The sequence below is a fragment of the Rhinolophus sinicus genome, linkage group LG06 (assembly GCF_036562045.2).
Source record: "Rhinolophus sinicus isolate RSC01 linkage group LG06, ASM3656204v1, whole genome shotgun sequence".
NCBI lineage: Eukaryota > Metazoa > Chordata > Mammalia > Chiroptera > Rhinolophidae > Rhinolophus > Rhinolophus sinicus.
The window spans coordinates 151,513,456-151,536,026 of NC_133756.1; the positions used below are offsets into that span (position 1 = coordinate 151,513,456).

A 22,571-nucleotide genomic window follows, 5' to 3' on the forward strand; every position below is an offset into this window, starting at 1 on the left:
ATGGGGCAGCCAGGTGGCCCAGGTGGTTGGAGTGCTGTGCTCCTAACACCGAGGTCACTGGTTTGATCCCCACATGGGCCACTGTGAGCTGCACCCTCCACAACGAGATTGAAACAACTACTTGACTTGGAGCTGATGGGTCCTGGAAAAACACACTTAAACAAATTTTTTAAGTTTTTAAAAAAGAGAGAGAAAGTAGGAGTTATTATATCAATAAAGAACAAAATAAATTTCTAAACGAGGAATATGGCCAGGGTGAAAGGAATATTTCATAATGATAAAGGAGTCAGCTCAAGAACACAGAACAGGTCATTCTAAATGTGTAGGCACCAAGGAGCAGTGCTTCAAAGTATATAAAGCAAAACCTAACAACTGAAAGCAAAACAGAAAATTCACAATTCTATTTAGATGTTTCAACACTTCTCGCTTAGTAGTTGATAAACAAGTTAATAAAAAAAAAATCAGAAAGATATAGATGACCTGATAACACTATCAACCATCTTGGCTTACTTGACACTTAATACTTCACCCACTAACAACTGGGTACACATTCTTACGTGTACATGCAACATTCACCACAAATGTGTTACACCCTAAAATGTCTCAATAATTTTAGAGGAAATGAAAGCATAAAAAGTATGTTCTCTTACATACTTTTACAATGGAATTAAATCAGAAGTCAATAACAGATATCTGGGAAATCTCCACTAATTGGAAATAAAATAACATATTTCTAAATAAGGGGTTGATAAAAACAAAGAAAATTAGAAAATATTTTGGGCTGAATGAAATTGAAAACACAATTTATCTAAACATGTTGGGTGGAGTACTTGAAGCTTGAAGTGCTTATATTAGAAATGAAGAAAGAAATAAAATTAGTGATCTAAGTTTCTACCTTAAGAAACTTGAAGACCAAATTAAATCCAAAGTAAGTAGAAGAAAGAAAGAATAAAGATAATACTGGAAATAAATGAAATAGATAATGGACAATGGAGAAAAATCAAACAAAAACTGGTTCTTTGAAAAGATCAGTAACTGCTCTAGACTACCCAAGGAAAAAAAAGAGAGAAGATACAAATTACCAGTATCGGGAATCAGAGAGGGGCAGTGGTACAGATTCTAAAAATATTAAAAGGGGAATATACATGAACAACTATATTGGTAAATTCTACATCATCTATAAAATGGATATAATCCTTTAAAGACACAGTTGGCAAAACTGCCTCAAGAAGAAATAGAAAATCTCAATAGCCCTGTATCTGTTAAAGCGACAAACCCATAATTTAAAACTTCCCACAAAGAAAAATCCAAGTCCACATGGTTTTACTGGAAAATTCTATCACAGTTACGGAAGAAATAATTAATCTTATACAAGCTTTTTGCAGAAAGTAGAAGAGGAAGAAATACGTCCCAGCTCATTTTATGTGGTCACCATTACAGTGATAGCAAAGCAGACAAAAAATATTACAAGAAAAAGAAACTGCAGGCCAGTAGCCCTCCTGAACACAGACACAAACTCCTTAACAAAATACTAGCAAACTGAATCCATCAATACACAGAAAGGGTGATACAACATGACTAAAGAATACACGTTTGGTCTAACATTTGAAAGTCAGTCAATATAATTTGCAATATTAGAATAAAGGAGAATAACCATATAATTATTTCAACAGAGCTAGAAAAGACATTTGACGAAATTCAACACCCATTCATAGCAGCTTTATCCACAATAGCCAACAACTGAAAACAACTCAAGTGTTTAACAACAGATGAATGCATAGACAAATTGTGGTATATCCACACAATGGAATACAAAAGCAACAAAAATAATGAACTAGTGAGACGCACAGCATGGATGAGTTTCCAAACGGAGCAAGAGAAGCCAGATGCAAAAGAGTACGTACTGTAATCGTACGGAGCTACTCTCATATAAACATATTCCACTTATATGAAGTTTTACAACAGGCAAAGCTAACCTAGAATGACGAAAAATACTGTGTTGCCCCGAAAATAAGACCTAACCCAAAAATAAGCCCTAGCATGATTTTTCAGGATGACATCCCCTGACCATAAGCCCTAATGCATCTTTTGGAGCAAAAATTAATATAAGACCCGGTCTTATTTTCGGGGAAACACGGTAGATCAGCGGTTGGCTGGGGTTGGGGGTTGACTGGGATGAGGCACAAGGCAAGTTTTGGGGGTGAGGGGAATGGTCTGTATTTTGATTGAGGTGATGGTTACATGTGTGTGTACATATTTGTCCAAACTCATCCAACTCTACACTTAAAATTGGTGCATTTCATGTTACGTAAATTATACCTTAGTAAAGGTGATTGTTTTGTGAGTGGTGGTTAAAAACTTATACAGTTCCTTGGTTTTGTCGTGGACCAGTATCCCTTTCCCTCCTTCACCTGGATGGTTGCTTAGGGCCTCAGGATGTACGCTGCCTCCAGTGCCATTGCCTCCGTTTAGTGTTTTCTGTTATGTTCTTGATGTGGAATGCAGACTTGCCAGCCATCTAGCTGACATTTATTAAGTGCTTGCTATGATACTGTGCCAGGTGCTACAGATAAATAGGTGAAGAATATTCACCTATTCTTATAGATGACACCTATTTCTGCCTTCGAGCTGCTTATGATCATTTTAATAAGTACAGGAGAGAGTCACTTATAGTTCTATCTACTATATAAGACTGCACAATTAAGGGTGAATTTAATAAGTACAGGAGATGAGCCACCTATAGTTCTATCTACTATATAAGACAGTGCACGATTAAGGGTGAATTGCACACGGTCCCCACTGTGGAAGGAGGAAGTGATCACTTTTGTCTCCGTGAAGGAGGTGGCACTTGAGGTAGGCTTTGGAGAATTAATAGGTGGAGATGGATGGGCATTAGGTGGGTGGGGTTGTGTGGGAGGCTGGGACAAGCGCTTGGACCTGAGAGGCGTGAAAGGAAACGAGAATATGGGAAAGTATAACGGAAGTCCTGGATTTGCAGGAACACTGAGTCCAGGTGGGGGAATTAGAAAAGATAAAGCTGGATAGGAGTTCAGGGCTAAACAGCAGAGCTGAAATGTCTGTCCGTCGGCAATGGGAAGGCTTTCCAGATGATCGCTCTGGTGAGGGATGTAATCAGAGCTGGTCTCTGGCCCTGTCTCGGCATCAGTAGTGGTGAGGGAGTGGAGCAGGCAGGGGCTAGGAGTGGGACGGAACCACTTAGCAGTCGCCTAGGTAGAAAGTAACAAGGCACTGAGTCGAGCAGATGCTCGGGCCATCTGGGATTTTGCTGGGACCCACTGAGACCTTTTGGGATATGGGGTGGGAAGAACAGCCGCTTGTCCATTTCTGCGCCATCCTTGTAGCTCATACCAGCCATCCTGCTTGTTACAGACTGACTTGTGTCCCCCCACAAAATTCATATACTGAAGCCCTAGCCCCCAATGTCACCAGATTTGTAGATGGGGCCTCTAAGGAGGTAATAAAGGGTAAGTGAAGTCATAAGGGTGGCATCTTAGAAGAAAAGAAAGAGACACTAGAGCTGTGTGCATAACGGAAGACAGGCCATGTGAGGACACCGTGAGAAGGCCGCCATCTCCACGCCAGGAAGAGAGGCCTTGCTGGAAGCCGAGTCTACCAGCACCTTGATCATGGACCTCTAGCCTTCAGGACGGTGGGAAAATAAGTATCTTATGTAAGCCAGCCAGGGTGTGGTACTTTGTTAACAGCAGCCTGAGCACTCATACACCCTGCATCAGCAGCTCCCTCACCAACGCCCCCCTGGCCAATCCCATAAATATAATATCGGGGGTTCCCGGTGCTTCATCGTGTGGTGACACACTTTGTGAAACAGCACCCCAGCCTTTGGCAGCCTGCCCTTAGCCATTGGAGGGAAGTCAAGCCCCATGGCTCTTCCCAACTACCAGAGTGCGTGATTCCTCTTGTCTCGACAGCCCTTCACCATTTTTAAATATTTTAACTCTTTTGGACTGCCTACCACCTTGTGAGGTGAGCAGGGAAGAGCTGGCATCCCCACTTTACAGAGGAAGAAATTGAAAATTAGAGAATTCTAGTGGCTCGCCTAAGATAACGGCAAATAAGTTGCAAAGTCAGTTCTTCCACGCACGTCTCCCATTTCTCACTTCACCTTATGGCTTCCCTGCCAGCGCTTTTCCATGCTCTCATCCAAACAGAGCTTTCTGACAAACCTACCATGGCGAGGAGATAAGGGCTGGCTTTGTGCTCCATCCTTCCTCAGGCTTGTCCCCTTCCCTGGTCCCCCCAACATACCCGCATACACACATACTCGTTTATTTTCATTCTCCAGAGTGTAGCTTGGCCTGTATGTCACAGCAACAGAACCTGGAAATTAGGGAGAGAGAGTGTGGGTGAAAGACAGAAGGGATGGGGAGGGGGCTTGTGGGGCAAGCAAAAGGGAAATTCCAGAAGGTGTGGCAGGAACACTGTAGCCTGTGCACATCTGAGCCACACGCGGACCAGGGTGCCAGGGAGATCTCACAGTGGGTTTGCTCCCAACTCCTGAAGACAACACCTTAACACGTGGTGTGCTTATGGTCCTAAACGGAAGCCCCTTTCAGAAGTTTGCCCTTCCTCAAGCCTGTTGGTCTCTGTTGAGCTGAAAAAAAATCTGTTTGGAATCACAGAATTCTTGGGAAAATGTCAGCTCTCACACCCATTGTCTCTGGAGCTGGCATGCATCTTCTCGCTTCTGAGTGCACAGTTTACGGTCGGCTCTATTTTGGGGAACGAGCTATTTGTGGAGGACCTATTGTTCCTTAGCTGCTGAGCGTGCAAGTCTGGGCCTGCGTAAGGAGACAGACCACCACTACTGCACCACCCTACTCCCCACCGGCCACATCGAGGATTTCTGCTATAACGACACATGGACAGGCGAGCTCATGTGTGTCATCCCATTTAATCCTCCCCTTGAGTTGGCAAACTAGGCAGGAACGGGGCTTATTCCTCTCCTTCAGAGGTGAGAGCTGAGTGTCAGGTGGTTTGGGGAACAACCCCTCTCACCACAGGGGTCTCTGGAGGCTAAACTGCCTCTTCCTTGAGTCACCATCACGCTGGAAAGCAAGGGGCCACCTATTCTGCAGCAGCACCTGGGCCCCTCCCTGCTGGATCATTTGTTTGTAGAGCTTTGCTTTAAAAATCATGTGGCTGTACTGCCTGAGGTTTCCCTCAGTCACTAAGTGGGAGCGAGAGGGTCGGGATCAGCCTCTCCTGGAGGTCCGTCCTGTGCTCTGTGCAAGCAGCCAGGCTTTCGCGCCCTGGACCTACAGGACCTGGCTCTCCCCCTGCTTCCAGAACAGCCCCTGGAGACTCAGACCGGCACTCAGGGGCACGGAGGGGCTGCCCTGCCGGCTGTGACGGAGGCAGAGCTGTGCTGAGCACTCCCGAGGTGCAGGGGTGTTAAGCAGCAGCTGTGGTCACCCCTTGTCGCTGCCCGAGAAGTGGACTCTGGCAGCCCGGCTTCTCCCCCACCCCCAGCTTGCCTGCCGGGATGCAGGCAGACTGTCCCAGACCCTGGCAGGCCACGCACCCCTCTTTGTGCAGGAGCCCTGGCCGGCCACCTGTTGTTAATCTAACCCTGGCAATCCACTCTGTACTGTGTCAGCAGTTCAAAAGGGCACTGTTAGTATTTTTTGCCGACTTCAATTAACGTGAGATTTCAGAGGCCCCTCTGATCACATTTCATCTGTCACCAGTCAAGAACAAAACAGACAGGTTCCAGTTGAGAGGAGGAAGGAGGAGTTTATTGCAAACAACAACCAAATAGACAGTTTGGGCTGCACCCAGCCACGGGCGCTTGGGAGCGTCCAGCTGCTTCTGCTCTCCAGGGGGCCCCATGACTAGGCCCCGAAGGCCCCTTCTCACCAACAGCCCTCCCCTCCCAAAAAGGATGTAAGTGCAATAACTTACTTTGAAAGGCAAGAACGCTTCTATTAATAGTTTGCTATAATGCAGTTACATGGTGGTATAGGCAGTAAAACTTTATAGAACTGACCTCATTTTTTTATACATTTTTCTGAATTTTTAATGTATTTTTAATATATATATATTTAATATCCACCCCAGGCCATTAAGCTAAAGGAAAAGTTGCGTTTATACAGGGTTAAAATATCTTACAATGAGAACAGTAAGTATCGGTTGAGGTTCATGTTCCTTCTAGCACTCAGCTCTCTTTCCAGCCACTGCGCAGCCAAACAGATTGTTAGACATGGAAAACTGTCCTTCAAAATCAGTAGTATAAAGGCCTAGCTCTATGGACGTAAGAGAAGGGGGAGAGGGGGCGGGCAAGACTGGGTAATGTGCTCACTGGACTACGTTTCCTCCCTACAGCATCCTTCGTGAAGTGACATGGGTGAGGTTGGTGTGACTTTGAGAAGTAGGGTTTTTGTTGCCTTCTCATTTTTCTTTGTTACGGTCATGGATGATTATCCCGGAGGCCCGTTTGCCGGACATCCTCCCCCAGCTGGGCAGGTTTGCCTCTGCACCTGACAATCAGGACCATGGAGCAGACAGGAAGCCCCAGAGTGTCTCTCAAGCTAGCTCCTCACAACCCAGCCCAGAGAGAATGGCTGCGTAAGCAGGATACACGGTAGTTTTCCTGGCAAAGTTCCTCTGGTCTCCCCAGCCGAAATGAGGGCAGAGGGGGCGCTGGAGCTGGGCCCAGTGTAGCCACAGCAATGTGTGCTGGGCCCCCACCTCACGACTGCTGCCCCCCACCCCTTTGCAGTGTCTTTGAGCTAACCTGGCCACCGTGCTTCCCAAAGCTGGAGGCACGGTAGTGAGAGCTGAGAATCAAGTATAGTTGAAAGATCACAAGAAAACATTACAAAGCCTATACGTGTCCTCCAAGTGCCATTGCAGACTTGGGGACAAGCCTCTCCATGTGCCCCCAGAGCCCTCTCCTCCCAGTCCCAGGAGCAGTGACAGCATCTGAGGGTGGTAGCAGCACCTTAGTGTCAAGCCTTGGCAGCAGCCGGGATCAGAGGCTCAGTGTCGGGGAGGCTGCCCATTGGTCTGCCAGCTACCCAGCCCTTCAGGTTTTCATCGCCATCTCCGTTGAGCTCTTAGGCAGATAGCCGAAGGAGATCGTCGCGTCTTTTAGCTTATTTGCTTAGCAGTGACATACAGAGCACTGTCCACCTGCCTTCCTAAGGAAGCCAGCCCGCCCGGAGTCATCCGCGCTTGCTTGTGCATCGATGAGCTGTCACAGGGACTCCTCCCGCCCTTGACGGCAGAACGCCTGGGCCTAGCCACCCAACGGAGAAGGCTGAGGCGAGGGTGGCACTCAAGCAGACAGCTGAGCTGCTGAGTGAGGCATGCGGCCCTGGGGGGCTTCATGCAGCTGCCACCCAATACCCACTGAGGCTGCTGTCAGAGCCTGGGTGGCGTGTCCAGCCTCTTCTCTCAGCTTTGCCTCAGGTTAAAGGTGTCTGGGGCAGTTACTTCTCCACTGGGGCCCGGGGTCGTCTCACGTCTACTGTGAAGGGGTTGGACTGACAGGGTTTCTAATCCCCCCACCCAGCTTGGTGGTTCTGTGGTTCTCAGAGTGTCAGGTAGGCAGGTCCTAGAGAGCTGAGGCAGGGCGAGGACAGGCCTGGGGGTGGGTAGCCCCCTGTGGGGAGATGCATGGGGATGTTTTCATCGTTGAGACTGGGCTGTGCTGGTGGGACAGGCAGCCAGAGCAACAGCTTTTTCTTCTACCAGAGGCTTTTTCGTCTCAGGTGTTTTAGTTGAAATTTGCCTGACTTAAGTCTAGTCCAGCCAGAAAGCAAATACATAGAGGATTGAGCACCAAGGGTTCCTTCCAGAAGAATCTACTTCAAGCCCTCTCTCTCTTCCCTCCTCTGGGGCTATCCTAGTTCTCTTTCTTTATATACTGATTCTCTCCTGGGTGAAAACGTACTTATGGTGAAAGTTCTCCTCGGATCCTTCCAGCCACTAGAGCATTTAAGGAGGAAGCAAGGACTGTTCCCAGCCTTAACCAATTTTCTTCTTTCCCTGGCTAGATTTTGGGGCGTCTGAGTGATTTCAGTGAACCTCAGAACTGGAAAAGGCTTCTGAAGAGTCCTCCCAAGATCCTTAAACAAATGAAACCCTTAAAGCCAAACCTTCCAGAACATCTAGTTCAATGTCTAAGACCCTTGTCACTTCTAGAAGATCAATTTTAGAGCTACGGTGCACACAGAGGTCTGACTCTGATTAAGGGAGGCCAGAGCCAGATCCTATCCCCAGTCCTGTTTCCGGATTAGATGAGAACATGAGGCCGAGGGGGAGACTGCGGTTTCCTGTAAACCCTGAGCAGCTCGAGGGCAGAGGATCCCACTCCCCGCCCCACCCCAGGGGCTGCCCTGTGTCCAGGCCCCCCCGGCTCTCCTCACTGACCGGGTCAAGGTAGAAGGTAAAAAGGGCCTGGGCTTCTCCCTTGGGGCTACCGCTGTGGACGTCCCAGGTCCTGCAACACTCGCCCCCGAGCACAGACACGGTGTGCCACAAGCTTCAGTGACGGGTTTGACCCAGGGCCAAAACCCAAGCTGCAGGTCTCAAGCCGATGTGGAGTCCCCCGCCCCCAAGAAGGAGGCCCCTTCTTACAGTCAGGGAAATCTGCTTCCAGAGGGCATCCTGCCCCCCAGATCTGAGGCAGAGCAAGTGACCCAGAGGAGCTAAGCCCCACAAACCCTTTCAGAGGCCAGAGAGAGGGGCTGAGACTTCTGATGCCCGAGAGAAGAAGTGTCAGGGCAGGTTCTGTCTGCCCTACGCCTTGAGGACCACAGAGTCCCCACCCGCCATGGAAAGCTCTGGAAGGTATGGCGCTGTACCAGGGATGGCTGATGACAGAAAGGCAGTCTGAGGCAGCGTAAGGGCCGATCTGCCTGCCTGGAGGCTGAGTGCAGGCCCACGTCCGCCAGTGAATCTTGTACCCTGTTCTCGACCCTCTTCTGCCATGACCCCAGGCTCTAGCTTGTGTGTCCCAGGTATAAATCCTTCCACGCCAGGACACTGCTCAGCAGCCCCAGTGAGTGCCAGGGTGGGGCAGGGGAAGGGAGAAAGATCCTCCTGGAGGGGTCTGACTGGTGGAAAGCAGAGCTGCCCCGACCTGCCCACCGTGGCTGTCATCCTGCCTGCCGCGGGATCAGGCGAGCTGAAGGGCAGAAGTGTGTGCGCGATCCCCCGTCCCCACCTGGACACATCTCTGCAGCCCTTTCTCCCTCTAGAAGCTTTACTTCCTCCAGCACCACGGGTACTGTGGGTGACCTGTATCCACCCCCTGCAGTATTCGCCCAAATCCAGAGTCTCCAGGGTGCAGGGGCGTGGGAACATGTCCCATCCTCCTGGATGCCAGCATTGCTGGGTGACAGCAGGATTCTTTGGCTCCAGCTCCTCTCCTCCTCTGCCCACTACCTCTGGGTGTGTCCAGTACAAGGGACAGCCAGGATGGGGGCTCCTCCGTTCAGGGAGAGGCGAGGCAGGTGCCCTGGGTCCAGGAGGCCAGATGCCATGGGCTTTTAGGAAGAGAAAAGCAGATGGGAAGGCAGGAGACTGACTCTGCTGAGCAGCCTGTTCTTCAGACACAGTCAGGGGCCTGGTGACCAGGGACCCCACAGAAGAGGGAGGGATGGACGTGCCTGTACTGTTGCTGCTGCTGGGTCTGGATGGGGATCTAAACTCGACTCGCCGGTTAAACCAGGTGGGATGGAGGAGCAGGAGTGGGGAGAAAGGGTCTTCAGCTTCTAATGGATGCACAACTGCAAAACTCGGCCATCCAGCTTCCTCCACTGCCTCTAGCCAGGAGCAGGGGTCTCAGCCTCCATGCGGGGGAGGGGCAGAGGCTTGCTGCCCCCTCCCTCCCCACAGTTCACAGGGCCTCAGACTTGGGGCGGCTGAAAGTGCTGAGGGTCAGGCCCTGGCCCAGGCCAGGTTCCTAAGAGGACAGTCGAGTGGGAGGCTGGGGGCCTGGAAAGCATGGGCATGGCCAGTGCCCCAAGGTCGGGGAGGGCGCGTGGATGGGACCGCAGGGGCCCTGTCAGGTAGCCCAGGAGATGGCTGCACTGTGCTCCTTGGCCTTCATGCGGAGGGCAGCAATGCTCGAGGTCTTGCGGTCTGGCTCGCCGTTGAGCTCGTAGCCATTGAGGCCTGGGCTGAGGCCCGCTGCTCCAAACAGGCCACCCATGTGCGTCTGGCCCACGTGACTGCCAGCCCCAGAGACACTCAGGAAGTCGGTGACACTGCTGGCCCCAGAGCCAGGGGGGTGGGCATGAGGGGACATGCAGGCTGGCACCGGGTCACAGGGGACCACGCAGGCTGGAACGGGTGAGGCAGCCCCATTGTTGCCAATCCAGGACGGGTTCTGAATCTGGGGAGATGGAAGGGAGAGAGGTCATAGGCTGGCTGGGGTGGAGGTGAGGGGGGGTCCATAAGGGGCTTCCCCTACCCCCTGAATGACCTCTCCCTGCTTAGCAGCCCAACCCTATGATGAAACCGTTCTCGAACTTACATGGGAGCCTCTCAATACTTTTAAGGCCTCCAGATGCCCCCAGGAGGGCCTGGCTTTTATGCTTTGGCTCCTCTGTGCCCAGGGCCAGGCTCGCAGCAGACAGAAATTCCCTTCTAAGAACTGAACTTCAGACTTCATCAAGGTCCAGTGAAAGGGCTGTCCTGGGGCCACAGCTAAGCAGCTGAGGGCAGCCCCCCCCTCCCCAGCCGGCTGGCTTCCTGATTGTAGACACAGTTGCAGGCTCCCTCTCTGCATACATGGATTGCTTGAGGTCAGAGGCTATGTCTTCCTTGCCTGAGGCCCCTCCCCAGGCCCAGCGCCTCCTAGGTACCCGATAAATGGGAGCTAACCCCAACTCAGAGGCTTTGGTGTTGGGGACATGGGCTCTGGCCTTACAGGTTGTGGTCTGGAGCGGGTAGAGATAGCCAGTGAGGGCCTCATTCTCTCAGGAGCCAAGGTCAGTGGCTGAGATTTGAGGGGCTGACACCATTGAGGCTTCAGAACTCACTCAGGATGGAAGGGGCTGCCTCGGGAGGTGGTGAGCACCAGTGAGTAGATGAATGGAGCCTGGTGGATGCCCACAAGTCTCAGGGGTGTGGAGGATGCCCAGGCAGCAGTGAGGGCTGAACTGGACATCTTGTCTCCCATCCATGCAGCTGTAATCCCTTCCCCCTCCCTAGCTTCCACCTCTGGACCCCTTTCTCCTCTAAGCATTTATGGGGAGGTAGAGCTGGGGACTCAGCCAAAAAAAAAAATAATAATACATCTCCCAAGTGTCCTGGGTGGAGGGGCAGGGTGAGCAGGACAAGCTCTGAGGAGGAGACTGTGCCCCTCTCAGCTAGCACATCAGTGGCCCTCAGGCTGCTGTGCTGGCCTGCCTCGCAGCGCCAGGGTTTGGAATGCACTCAGGGAAGGCATTTAAAAGCAGAGTGAGGAGGGAACTCTACCCTCACATCCCACAGGTATTGTCATGGCAACAGGAACGGCTTGCAAGTTGGCTTTGGTTCGTTGGGTGATGGGGCATTGGTTGTCTTTCCCCCACTCCCTCTATCAGGAGGTCTGGGGGCTGCAACATGTGGGTGAGAGGGATGCATGAGAGGGATGAGTCCTCTTGTGTGATTTTTCTCCCTCCAGCACGCGAGCAGCAGAGATCAAGGCCAAGGAGTTAGGGCTGGAGGTCCACCCTCCAGGGGACAGTGGGATGCTGGGTGTGGGGAGGGAGTGAGGGGAGGAAAAGATGAAACGACATAGCAGGAGCTGGGGCAGATGGTGTGTGTGTATAAGACACCCCACATTCGTCAGCCTCACCCCCAGGCCTGACCCTTGACTCATTCCACATGAATCCTGGGAGGGGAGGGGCACGGTTGGTCTTGGTGGAGTACCCAGATATGCCAGGATGGCCCTGAGACAGCAAGAAGCAAAGGGGACTCAGGAAGGTCTGTGCCACTGGCTCGCTGCTGGGTGGGGCTAGACTTAGAGGCCATGACCGAAGGAGGACTGAGAGGGAGGAAATGGCCACCTCTGCTGGATAGATTGAGGGGTGTCAGGAGTGGACTCGGCCAAAAGTAGGTTTCTCCCAGTATCCTGGGTACCTGACATTATTCATATTACTTCTTGTACCTTTGCATCTCACTGAGGACTCAACGGCCACTAGAACAGGGGGCTGGCTGACAGATATCTACAAAGATGCTCGGTGGGGACAGAAGGTGAAGATGGGACACAGACGCGGAGGGGAACTGGCAGCCCACAGAGCAAGCTTTGTGAAATGTATAACTCACACAGTATTTTTGCGGTGTCTAGTTTAGACCTTACACAGCCTTTCAAAGGTGTTGGGACAGGGACTTTTATAATGTCCATGTTACAGATGAAGAAACTGAGGCTCAGAGCTTGTGATTGCCCAAAGCATGAAAGATTAGGAGCTGGGGTGACAACCTGTCCTGGGACTCAGAACTCTCTGTTCATCCAAGTCCTCCAGATGTCAGCACTGCCTTTCCTGGGAACACTGATGGTTCCTAATGGCCTCAGCCTGCCTTGCTTCTGACGCCCATAGCAAAAGTGACAACAGCAGTAGAGGAGAAAGCCACCCTCACTGCCCCAACGTTCCCTTCCCTAAAGCCCAGCCAAGCCTGGGTCAACACGTGGGACAGAAATCGCTCTGGGTCTCCTACACTCTGTTGTATACAGGCACACACCTGAACTGGGCCTGAAGGGACCTTGGAGCCGTGAGTCCCATCTCAGAGGACCTGGGTCCTTCTCTGAGGTACTCGTTCTCAGAGCGCGTGGGGCTGGGGGTCGGAACAGGCAGCTGAGGGCAGGGACTTACCTGGGCGTAGTTCTCAGCTCGGGTGAGGAGGGGCAGCTCATAGGCAGTGGAGAAGTGGGTTCGGACCTGCTGCATCTGCCCAAAACGCTCCCTCTTCCTCCACTTGGCCCTCCGGTTCTGGAACCACACCTGGAGGAGAAGGCAGTTGTCACAGGGGTCAGACCCTGAGCTGGAGGCCTCACCTTCAGGAGGTGCAAGCCGATCCCTTGAGCCCCAGCAGGACATGGGGCTGCAGATAAGTGCTGCTTTAGCCTTTATCCTCCAGAGCTTACAATCTGGAATGACCACCCGAAAGTCAGGAAGGCAGCTTACCCCAACTAGCCATGGGTATGACTGTGGGCCAGGAACTTCATTTTTCCTAAGCTTCAGAACAGAACAAGCGTCACACACACATGAAACACATCACTGGTCACTTAGCAAACATCCAACCAACCCCAACACGTGGCCCAATCTGCTGTGGGCCACGGACCCCTGTGGAGAGCCTGATTAAGGCTGTGAATGCTCCTCCAGAAAATCTTTCTACTGGAGGACCTCTCTCTCTCTGTCTCTCTCTCACACACACACACACACACACACACACACACACACACACACACACACACACACACACACACACACACACACACACACACACACACACACACACACACACACACACTGGCCAACATTTCTTTCAGAGTCACTCCATCTCCCCTCTTGACTCTGTGTCCTCCCTGGAGACTGGCCCTCTCCTGGGCTTGGGGTCTCAGCCCTGCCCCAGAGCCTCCTGGGGCCCCTTGTCCCCCGGGGGCTTTGGGGTCTAGGCCCAGTCCGCCCGCTGGGAGCCAAGGGCATATCGGGTCTCCTTTCTGCACTGCTGAAACGGGATCCCCCTTTATCAGTGGCCTGGAATGGGGGACTGGGGGCAGGATGAGAGACTGCATCAGAGGAGCTTGTTTTCATTTCATGTTTAATTTCCTGCAGGCTTAGCTCAGTCTTTCCGCTCCTTCCTCCACCTCCCAGGGTTTTCTGTGGGGGGAGTTGGGGAGGAGGGGAGAAGCCCCCTGGAGGCATCAAGATGGCTTCTTTCTCTGGGGGTGGGGCGAAGGCAAGAAAAAGCTTATGTTGCTGCCACTGCGGGGGTTTCCCTGAGTCTCTGTGGGCTCCGGTCACTGTGTGGGAAATGTGAAGGTGGAGAAACACTGGTCGAGTGTCACATAGGCTCTGGATGGGCCAGGAGGATCACAGAGCCAGGAGGAAGGAGGCCAGGGTCCCAAACGGGGCCTGGAATTGAGGGGAGGAGCAGAGTTGGGGGAGATGGAATGTAAGGTGGGGGGGCTGGAGCTAAGTGTGGGGGAGGAAGAGGCGGGGGAGAGGGGAGACCTGGTTATCTAGGAAGATGGATGAGCAGGCGTGGGAGAGGCAGCAGAGATAGCACTGTCTTTGGGAAGGGAGTGGCTTGGGGTCAGGCTGAGGGCTTTATTTGAGGGCTAAAGATGGAGCTTGGGGGAGGCGGCCCAGCTGTGGGGGAGCAGCCCAATGGGAGCAGACCTCCCCACCTCCTTCTCCCGTGCCTTCCTCCCTGGGCCTTACCCTGTATGCAAGGCTGGAGCTTTTCTGCTCAAATCAAAGCCTCTCGGGTCTTCAGTGTTCTCACACATAAATTGGGTGATGGCAGGGGTATCCTCACGGCCCCCCCTGTGCTGACATTCATGGGCCCTGAGGCTTGGAGTTGCCTTCCATTTCTGATCCCTGGAGCCTGGGACTCCACAGGCCCTGCCACAAATGCTCTGTGCCCCAGGCCTGTCTCCACTGTACAGCCCTAGGGAGGAGAGTGGCCTGCGAGGTCCCGGCCTTCCATTCTGCATGTCTCACCCCAGGACCACCCCGGCACAGGCCCACTCAGCACAGGCCTCTCCCCAAGGAATCAACTGTCTTGGCAGAGGCCTTGCTAACCGCAGCCCATCTGGGGCCAGGGTGGGGTGGCCCAGGGCGAGGGAGGGAGGGAGGCCTCTGTCTTATTGTCTTCAGACACCAGCTGCGGAGATTGGAATCCCAGACAGCAGAGAGAGGCCCCTTCAGCCCCCTGGAGCAGGGCCAAACCCCGGGCTTCTTCCCAGGAAAGGTCCATCTCGGCGTCCTCATCGCCTCCTCCCTGTCCCCTCCGCCACTCGACGCCAGGCACCTGGCCTCCCACCAGCTGAATATGGGCCCCGAACTAACTCAACAGAGGCAGGCAGGGGGTTCCATCACCACTCCCTCCACCCCCCAGGGCACTGTGCGGCTCAGGGCTCAACCCAGAGGTCTGACGCACATGAAGATCCCACCCACCCTGCTGCCTTTATACAAAGAAAAGTCTCGGAACAATCTGGCACGTGTCCTGGTAGAGCAAACTAAAGTGGAAGAAGCAGTGGGATGGAACTCAGGAGTCCTAGATTCTAGTCTCCACACTGCCAGTGAGTCACTCTTCCTGACTCGCCTGAGCACCGGCAATCATTTCCCACCTCTGGGCCTCTTCTTCCTCGTTACTAAATGAGAGGACCAGGTGATCCTTTCCAGCACTAACATTCTCTAATTCTGTGATCCTCCCCTTAGATGATAAGATACACAACCCAATCGGGTTTCCCTTTCTGACGTGGCTGCCAGGAAGCTCAGGGTTGCAATTTGTGTTCAGTGACAACTATGATCCTAAGCCTAGATTTTTGACATAATTACCTTTCTGTTTCATGAAGTTGTTGTTGTTCTTGGATGAAAATAAAGAAAACAGTAAATCTTTCATTGTAAGCTGCCTCAGCTCCATTTTTGGATGTAGGCATAAATTGTGTGTGTGTTTGTGTGTGTGCGCACGTGCAGACAGAATACTCTATTTCAGGTGGTGATTGAAAAATGCTAGACATGCCCCAATGTCCTTTCCATGTCTTGTACTGAAAGAGCCATCCTTCTTTCGATACTAAGTGAATTCTACTCCTGAACATTCCCATCCATTTGTTAGGAACACACACATGCACACACATATGTATACACATCCCGCACAGGAAAGGAACTGGTTTGTCCCCACCAGTTCAGCACTGGAGAGGAATAAAACAGACAGCCTGCTCTCAGGAACTTATGGTTAAACAACCTGACTATTCAGAATTACTTTGGGTACCTGAAGTTAGTGGATGGCTACATATTTACTGATAACTGTTAGTCCTTTTCACATTAGCTATTGTAGATGAAAACGTTTCTGGCCTAAATTACGAAAGCCTCTGCCTTAATAAACAGAACATGGTAGAGAGTGATAAAGCTTTTATTGATGCCTAATGCAACAGGGGGCGCCCTTGGGCCTGCTGAGTAACCAAGGGCTTTGTCCTGGCACTGAAATGCCCACTGAGCTGAGCTGAGCTGCTTTAAAAAAATAAATAAACAAAAAATAGTATTTTTCTCAAGCTGTTGATTTCCCTAACCCACTGGAAGGGAGGGGCGGGGGGCGGGGAACTGCTATCTAACACCTTATTTGCTATTTCTAACATGCTCTGGGGGGGAAAGCAGACTGAGCAAGATATTTATTTTGTGCTAAGCTGAAGCTTGAGCTCCAGTGTGTGAATTTTGTCACCTGTTTTGAGGTATTCAAAGGTCTTGGCTTCCTTTCTGATTCTTTCTTTGCTGAATTTCATGCAAGGTGGGGGAACGCACCTCTCTGGACAAAAGAGGTCAATTGGTCTACAGATATTTCTTTTTTGCCCTTGTCGCTCTAAGTTCAGCCTTCTCTAATTGGTAGGAATACAGTGAGTGATGAACAATCAGACAGTACCTGCCCTCAAAGACTCACTTTCTAGTGGGAGGAGACAAGCAGATCAAATACGTTAAGCCAGTCATAAATTCTACAAAGAAGATAAAATAGGATAATGTGGTAGTAGGTAACCTGGTTTGGTTGTGTTGTGTTGTGTTGCATTGGGTTGGGTTGAGTTGGGTTGGGTTGGATTGTGTTGGTTTGGGTTGAGTTGGGTTGAGCTGTGTCGGACTTTGTTGGGTTGGGTTTGGTTGGGTTGGGTTGGGTTGAGCTGTGTTGGACTTTGTTGTGTTGTGTTGTGTTGTGTTGTGTTGGGTTGGGTTGAGCTGTGTTGGACTTTTTGGGTTGGGTTGGGTTGGGTTATGCTATGTTGGATCGTGTTGTGTTGGGTGGCTGGGTGGTGGTAGGGACTAGTGCTTTTGCCATGGTGGGCAGGAAGACTTCTCAAAGGACGTAAATCTAGTTGGGACCTGAATGATGGAGGAGTAGGCAGGCCATCCTGGGCAGAAAGAAGAGCTGGATTGTTCCCTATTTCTGACCATCAAGCTGCTGTGGATGTCTTTAAGTTTATCCTGTTTCCTTTCTGAGAGCCAGGCCTTCCAGATCAGAAACCAGACATCTTCTCCTTCTTGAAAGGGCCTGGACTGTCACACCACATAGAGCCCAGAAATAATTAACAGGCTTCCTGCCCCTCCACCGAGGGCCCTCCTTCTGTCACCTCTGCTCCAACCAGAGCAAAAGCCTGATATTAAGGTGGATAAAAGCAGACTTGTCCTGGCTGGAGCAGGGCTGTGAGGGGCAGGCTGGGAGCCTTGGAGGCTCTCCTTGGTGAAGTGAAGAGCATGTGGCTGAGGGACAGTCAGGCAGTGTCAGCTCGAGCCACCAGCCCAAGGGCAGGCCCTGCTCTCCCTTCCCACCCCAGACACATTCACTGACCTGCACGCGGGCCTCGGTGAGGTCCGTCCTCATGGCCAGCTGCTCCCGCGCGTACACGTCGGGGTAGTGGGTCTTCTGAAAGACCTTCTCCAGCTCCTCCAGCTGGTAGCTGGTGAAAGTGGTTCGGTTCCTCCGCTTCTTGCCCTTGTTGCTCTCCGAGTCGGCCTTCTCCAGCGGGCTGGGGAGGTCAGCGCTGGCCCGGTCCTGGGGACCCTTCACCCCAGCCTCCTTCACACTGAGGTAGCTGTTGTCCATCCCCACGGTGTCAGAGTCAGGTGGTAACTCTGGCTCACTCAGGGAGCTCTCCTTGGCTGAGGGAGTAGGATACAAGGTCAGAAACCAATGGCTGAATCGAGCAAGAGAGGAGGGAGGGACGGGCAGCCATCTCCTGCCTTTCCCCTCTCAGGGGATATACATTGGATGCGAGGTCAGGGTTCTAATCCTGGCTTTCCATGAATATGCTGTGTGACCTTGGCCAAGGCTCTTTCCCTCTCTGAGCCTCTTTGACATTATCTCAGAATCTTTCTGAGCCCCTTTCAGCATCAATGTTATGTGACTCTGAGTCAACCAATCTGACCTCTATGACCTTTAATTACTACCCCACTGACCCCAGGCTCATCCCTAGAGAAGGATGCCCTTTGCCAGAACTTCTCCTTTGGGCATCGAGGATGCTGACCCAATGCCTCAGATGCCTGGGGTGGGACGGAAAACTTATTCAGCAGCCATGTCTGGCCCATCTGCGCCTGGGGTGAGGAGGTGAGGCCAACATCAAGACAGACAGAACGCCCCTCCTTTCTTGACCTGGTCCTGTCTGGGGTTCAGCAGGAGCTGTGGAAATTCCGCCCCAAGAGCTGAGGAATTATATCCCCTTACCCCCCTGCCCCACTGGTCTGACCTATTGGCCAAGCAGTGTCCTTCCCCCTCCATGTGGACACTGCTAGATTTACACAAAGCTCGAGGCCCAGGTCCACAGCCTCTGCCAGCTGACAAAATGGGGCTCTGCCTCCTGATTCCTAGAAGCTTAGAGCTGAAAAGACAAGTCAACCCATGCAGGTCAAGGATGAGGAGGCAGCGGCCAGGGTGGAGGGTGGAATGGAAGCAGCTTGTCCATGTCTGCAAAGCCCAGTGAGCACCCTGGGCAGACACACTGGCCTCCGAGCCAGGCACCACGGTGTGACTCCCGCAGGGACGACTCTCCAGCTGTGTGCTTTGGACAGTTCACTTAACCTCTTTGTGCCTCAGTTTTCTGCTCTGTAAAATGGGGATGAAGATGTCTGTAGGATAGATATCCTTATAGGGTAGTTGTGGGATTAAAGAGGCCAACATGTGAAGCATTCAGCACAGTGGTGCTGGGTGGGTTTCTGCCAGTGTCATTCCCAGTTCTGGCCTGGACTTGAGAACAGCAGAGGACTCGGACTCTGGAGAAGTCCTCCAAGTGGGCAGACCCTCCCTGGAGCACCTGAGTGCAGGAGCATGGGTGGCACTGTGGAAAGGGCACAAGGCCGTGTCTGGAGATGGGTGTGAGCCCCTCTCTGAACCACATTGCCTTGTCTATGACTCTTGTGAAGTGTGAGGAGCGTTGACAAGACCTTTCACGTGCACAAGCGCTGATCGTCACAAGCATGAGGACCACTCTGACCCTCAGTTTCCTCTTCTGAGAATAGGTCCAAACAACAGGCATTAAGTGTCAGGATGATGCCTCTAGCCCAGGTCTCCTGACTCTGTCCAGGTCCTGGGGGCCAAGGCTTCAGGTTCACTCTCATCCTGGCTTTCTGTATACACTGGGGGCTCTCTTCGTGCTGGGGAAGCTGAGTGGCACATTTGGTTCTGTCATTCGCACCTCCCTCTCCAAGGTACCAAGGAAAGGGGGTGGACGTGAGTGGGCCTGGAAGCAGCTTTGGGAGGACATTTCTGAGAGTCACTACCAGTGCTGATGCCATCGGGATGGTGGGCTGGCCCGCAGGCATCACGCATGACACCCATCTGAGCCCAGGCACACGCAGATTGCCAAGGCTTCAGTGACAGCAGCATGCAAACTGCCGCTGTCAGCCGGGCCAAGAGCTTTCAGCAAAGATATTTATCTTCCTGGCAGACAAATAAGTTTTATGTTTTGGGTTTTTTTTGGTTTTTTTTTAAGAGAAGAAATCCCACTCAGCCTCACCAAAAATAAACATCTTTGTTATGCAACTTCCTGGAGGCCAGACCTGGAGGGGGCAACCCCTACCCCTCCTGCCATAGCCCTGCTCCCCAGACCTCATCCCATGACCCTGAGGACCCTTCCAGCATCCTCTGGCATCCATCCTGGAATTGGGACCACCCCACACAGCCAAAGCGTCTGGGCTGCCCAGAGGGAGCTCCATGTTCTAGAAACTGCGAGTTGGTAGGGACCAGCCCCAACCCCTAGTTTTCACCGGGAGTTGGGAGAGGTGCTGACAGAGATCAGAGAGAGCAGGGAATATGTATGTGCTAACTGGCGAGAGAGTGCGGCCTCTTAGCTCCTGGGTCCCTTCCTCAGGGAGAGCAGTAGAGGCAAAGCAATCCAGGGGCCTCACATAATCAGGAAGGCCTGCTGTGCTCATCCTGGGGGCAGAAGGACCAGCCCCTGAGGAGGAGGGCGTAATGATGCAGCCCCTCAGAGAAACCCCTCAGCGCTCAGCTGGTTCTAGGCTGACTGAGTCCGGCCTTCCATGGCGAGAAGTAAGAATCCAGTTTCCCCACCTCCAGCCACCCACTGAGACCCAGCGAGAACAGGAGAGATGGGAGACAGCACCGTGCGTGCCAAAACCACCAGACCAAGAGTTGGGAGATCAACTCTCGGTCCCAGCTCCAGCACGGTCTGCCTGTGACTTCAAGTCACTCAGTTCACGTGAGTCTCGTCTGCACAGGGGAGCAGGCATGTGCCATCTGGAGTGGGGAGAGCAGGCAGGGGTGGTGTCACACCTCAGCCCAGTAGAGTGTCCCTCCCACGTTACTCACCAGTGGACCTTCCCTTAGGATCTGGATGGGGAGAAAGATGGGGCTTGTGTATATCCAAGCAAATGTCAGCTGACTGGAAAGGCTGAGAGATAAATGGGAGTGACGCTTCTGGTCTCAAAGAAGAGAAAAATGCCTCCTAATCTCAGTCTTGATTATTGGTCATCTTGCTTTAAATCCTGAGGCTGGGTCCCTAATTTAGACAAAAAATAGAACTCCCCCAAGGTTCTGTGCCCCTCCCAACTGGTCAGACTGGCAAGCCAAGGCCCTCTCAGGAACTCAGTCCAAAGACCCCAGACTGGAAGGCACCTAGTTCAACCTCCTTCTACCCCCCGGCAGCCCCACCAGGTGCTGCAATCCAGGCTTTGGTGCCAGAGAGCTTACTGCCCCCAGGACAGCCAGACCATTCGTCCTTAGGTCCAGCCCATGTGTGTTGCAGGGAGGTCTGGCTCATTGGTCCTGGTTCTAAACGTCCAGCCCCTGCCCCAGGACAGCCCTGCAGATGTTTAGAGCAGCTACCGCGCCTCTCTGAGCCTTCCTTGTCCTAAGCAGCTGTAGTTCCTACTGCTGATCCTCAGGTGGCCCCTAGCTTATCGAGCCTGTTTGAGGCCGGGTGCCAGGGGTAGGCTGGGTGACAGTGCTAGGCGTGGGCAAAGCCAGCAGATTGCTCTCTGACTACATGATCCTGAGGGGCTGGGTGGAGAATCAGCATGGTGGCCCGAGCCTAGGTGCTGTGAGCGTCCAGCTTGCTCTGCAGTGCCCTCCTCAACAAAGACGACCGCTGAAAACAGGTTCCACAACTCAGGCGGAATTCCTGCAGACCAAAGGAAGCCACTGACTTCCTGGGTCCCCCTCACACCCACCTCCGGCCACCTGTCTGGAATGTCCCTTCTTTCCAGCTGACCTTCAAGTCCAGTCAAGCACCAGCTTCTCCAGGAAGCCTTCCCACACTGCAACAGCCATAGAGATCCCTCCATCTTCTGCTCAGCTGCTCCAATTGCTAGTCTCTGACTAGTAGATAATCAATCCCTGAACGTCCAGCTGCTCCTATAGCATGTCCCGAGGGCTGGGACCTCATGCCATTTGTCCCTTTTCAGCCCAGGGCTTAACCCAGGATGGGGCAGGTGGCAGACACGCAATGAGAAATTGCTGAAGAATAAACGGCACTTTCTAACAGACCTATTACTGAGCACTCACTCTGACCAGCTATCTTTGTGCACCTACCATGTGCCAGCAGCCTACGGCGAACATGAAGAAAACACTGCTGAACAAATGAATGAACCAGTTCATCCTGGTAGACAATGAGGAGAATGGTGGATACGATACATGAAAAAGAGGCACACACTGGCTAATGCCACCGTTAAAGGTGGACAGCTGAAGTGGGAGGAGGAGATGAGCTCACCGAGGGAGAGCGGGTAGAAGACCGAGACAGACATGCAGGGAGTAGCAGGGAAGCAGGGAGGGGTCAGGAGGCAGAAGGAGAAGCAGAGAGGTAGGCTTCACGGAGGAGGCTTGGGAATTTCAATGTCCAGGAAATCCAGTCCAGCATCTGCCAGGATCCAGCTCCACACCCACCACGCTGCACACCGGGGTAGAAGAAAGGTCACTGGGAGACTCTCAGCTGGCCCAGCTGCCAGGTTAGCTTTCTTCAGGCCGATGGCACCCCGTGCTGGCATGAGGCTGAGAAGCAAAGAGCCCCACCTGGGTCCAGGCCATCTGCCTGCAGGTCCGATGTCCCCCCTGCCCTCCCGAGGGCAGCTCCCATATAGACGCTGTCCTGGTGCTCTGCTGATGCCCCTTCTTTGTGGCCTTTGTCCAGCCCAAGGCTCTGTAATCCCAATCTGCGTAATCCCAGTAGAATGTCTTGATGTGGAAATAAACCCCAGACAACCCAAAGGAATCAAGTGAGGTGCATAAAAGATCAAGAGTAATCACAGCCTGCCTCACAGAAGGTACGCACGCCAGGGTGGCCCTGACGGTATGGCACGCCCTCCAAACAGTCCTTGGTAAATGTTATTTCCGTCGACCACTTCTGATGAAGTGGGAAGCATTCAGTTCAAAGT

General features: G+C 52.4%; 1 protein-coding gene across 1 annotated transcript in view; it reads right to left on the reverse strand.

The window, feature by feature from the left end:
- Positions 1–5,770: 5,770 nt before the first annotated feature.
- The window catches only part of ALX4 (ALX homeobox 4), a 44,457-nt gene continuing 27,656 nt past the window's right edge, over positions 5,771–22,571 (reverse strand). Inside the window, exons 2-4 of the mRNA XM_019746387.2 lie at positions 17,536–17,846; positions 12,849–12,977; positions 5,771–10,384 (exon numbers count right to left, since the gene is read on the reverse strand). Of these exons, the coding sequence (XP_019601946.1) occupies positions 10,055–10,384; positions 12,849–12,977; positions 17,536–17,846 (770 nt within the window). The 3' untranslated portion in view covers positions 5,771–10,054. The remainder of the gene's footprint in view (positions 10,385–12,848; positions 12,978–17,535; positions 17,847–22,571) is intronic.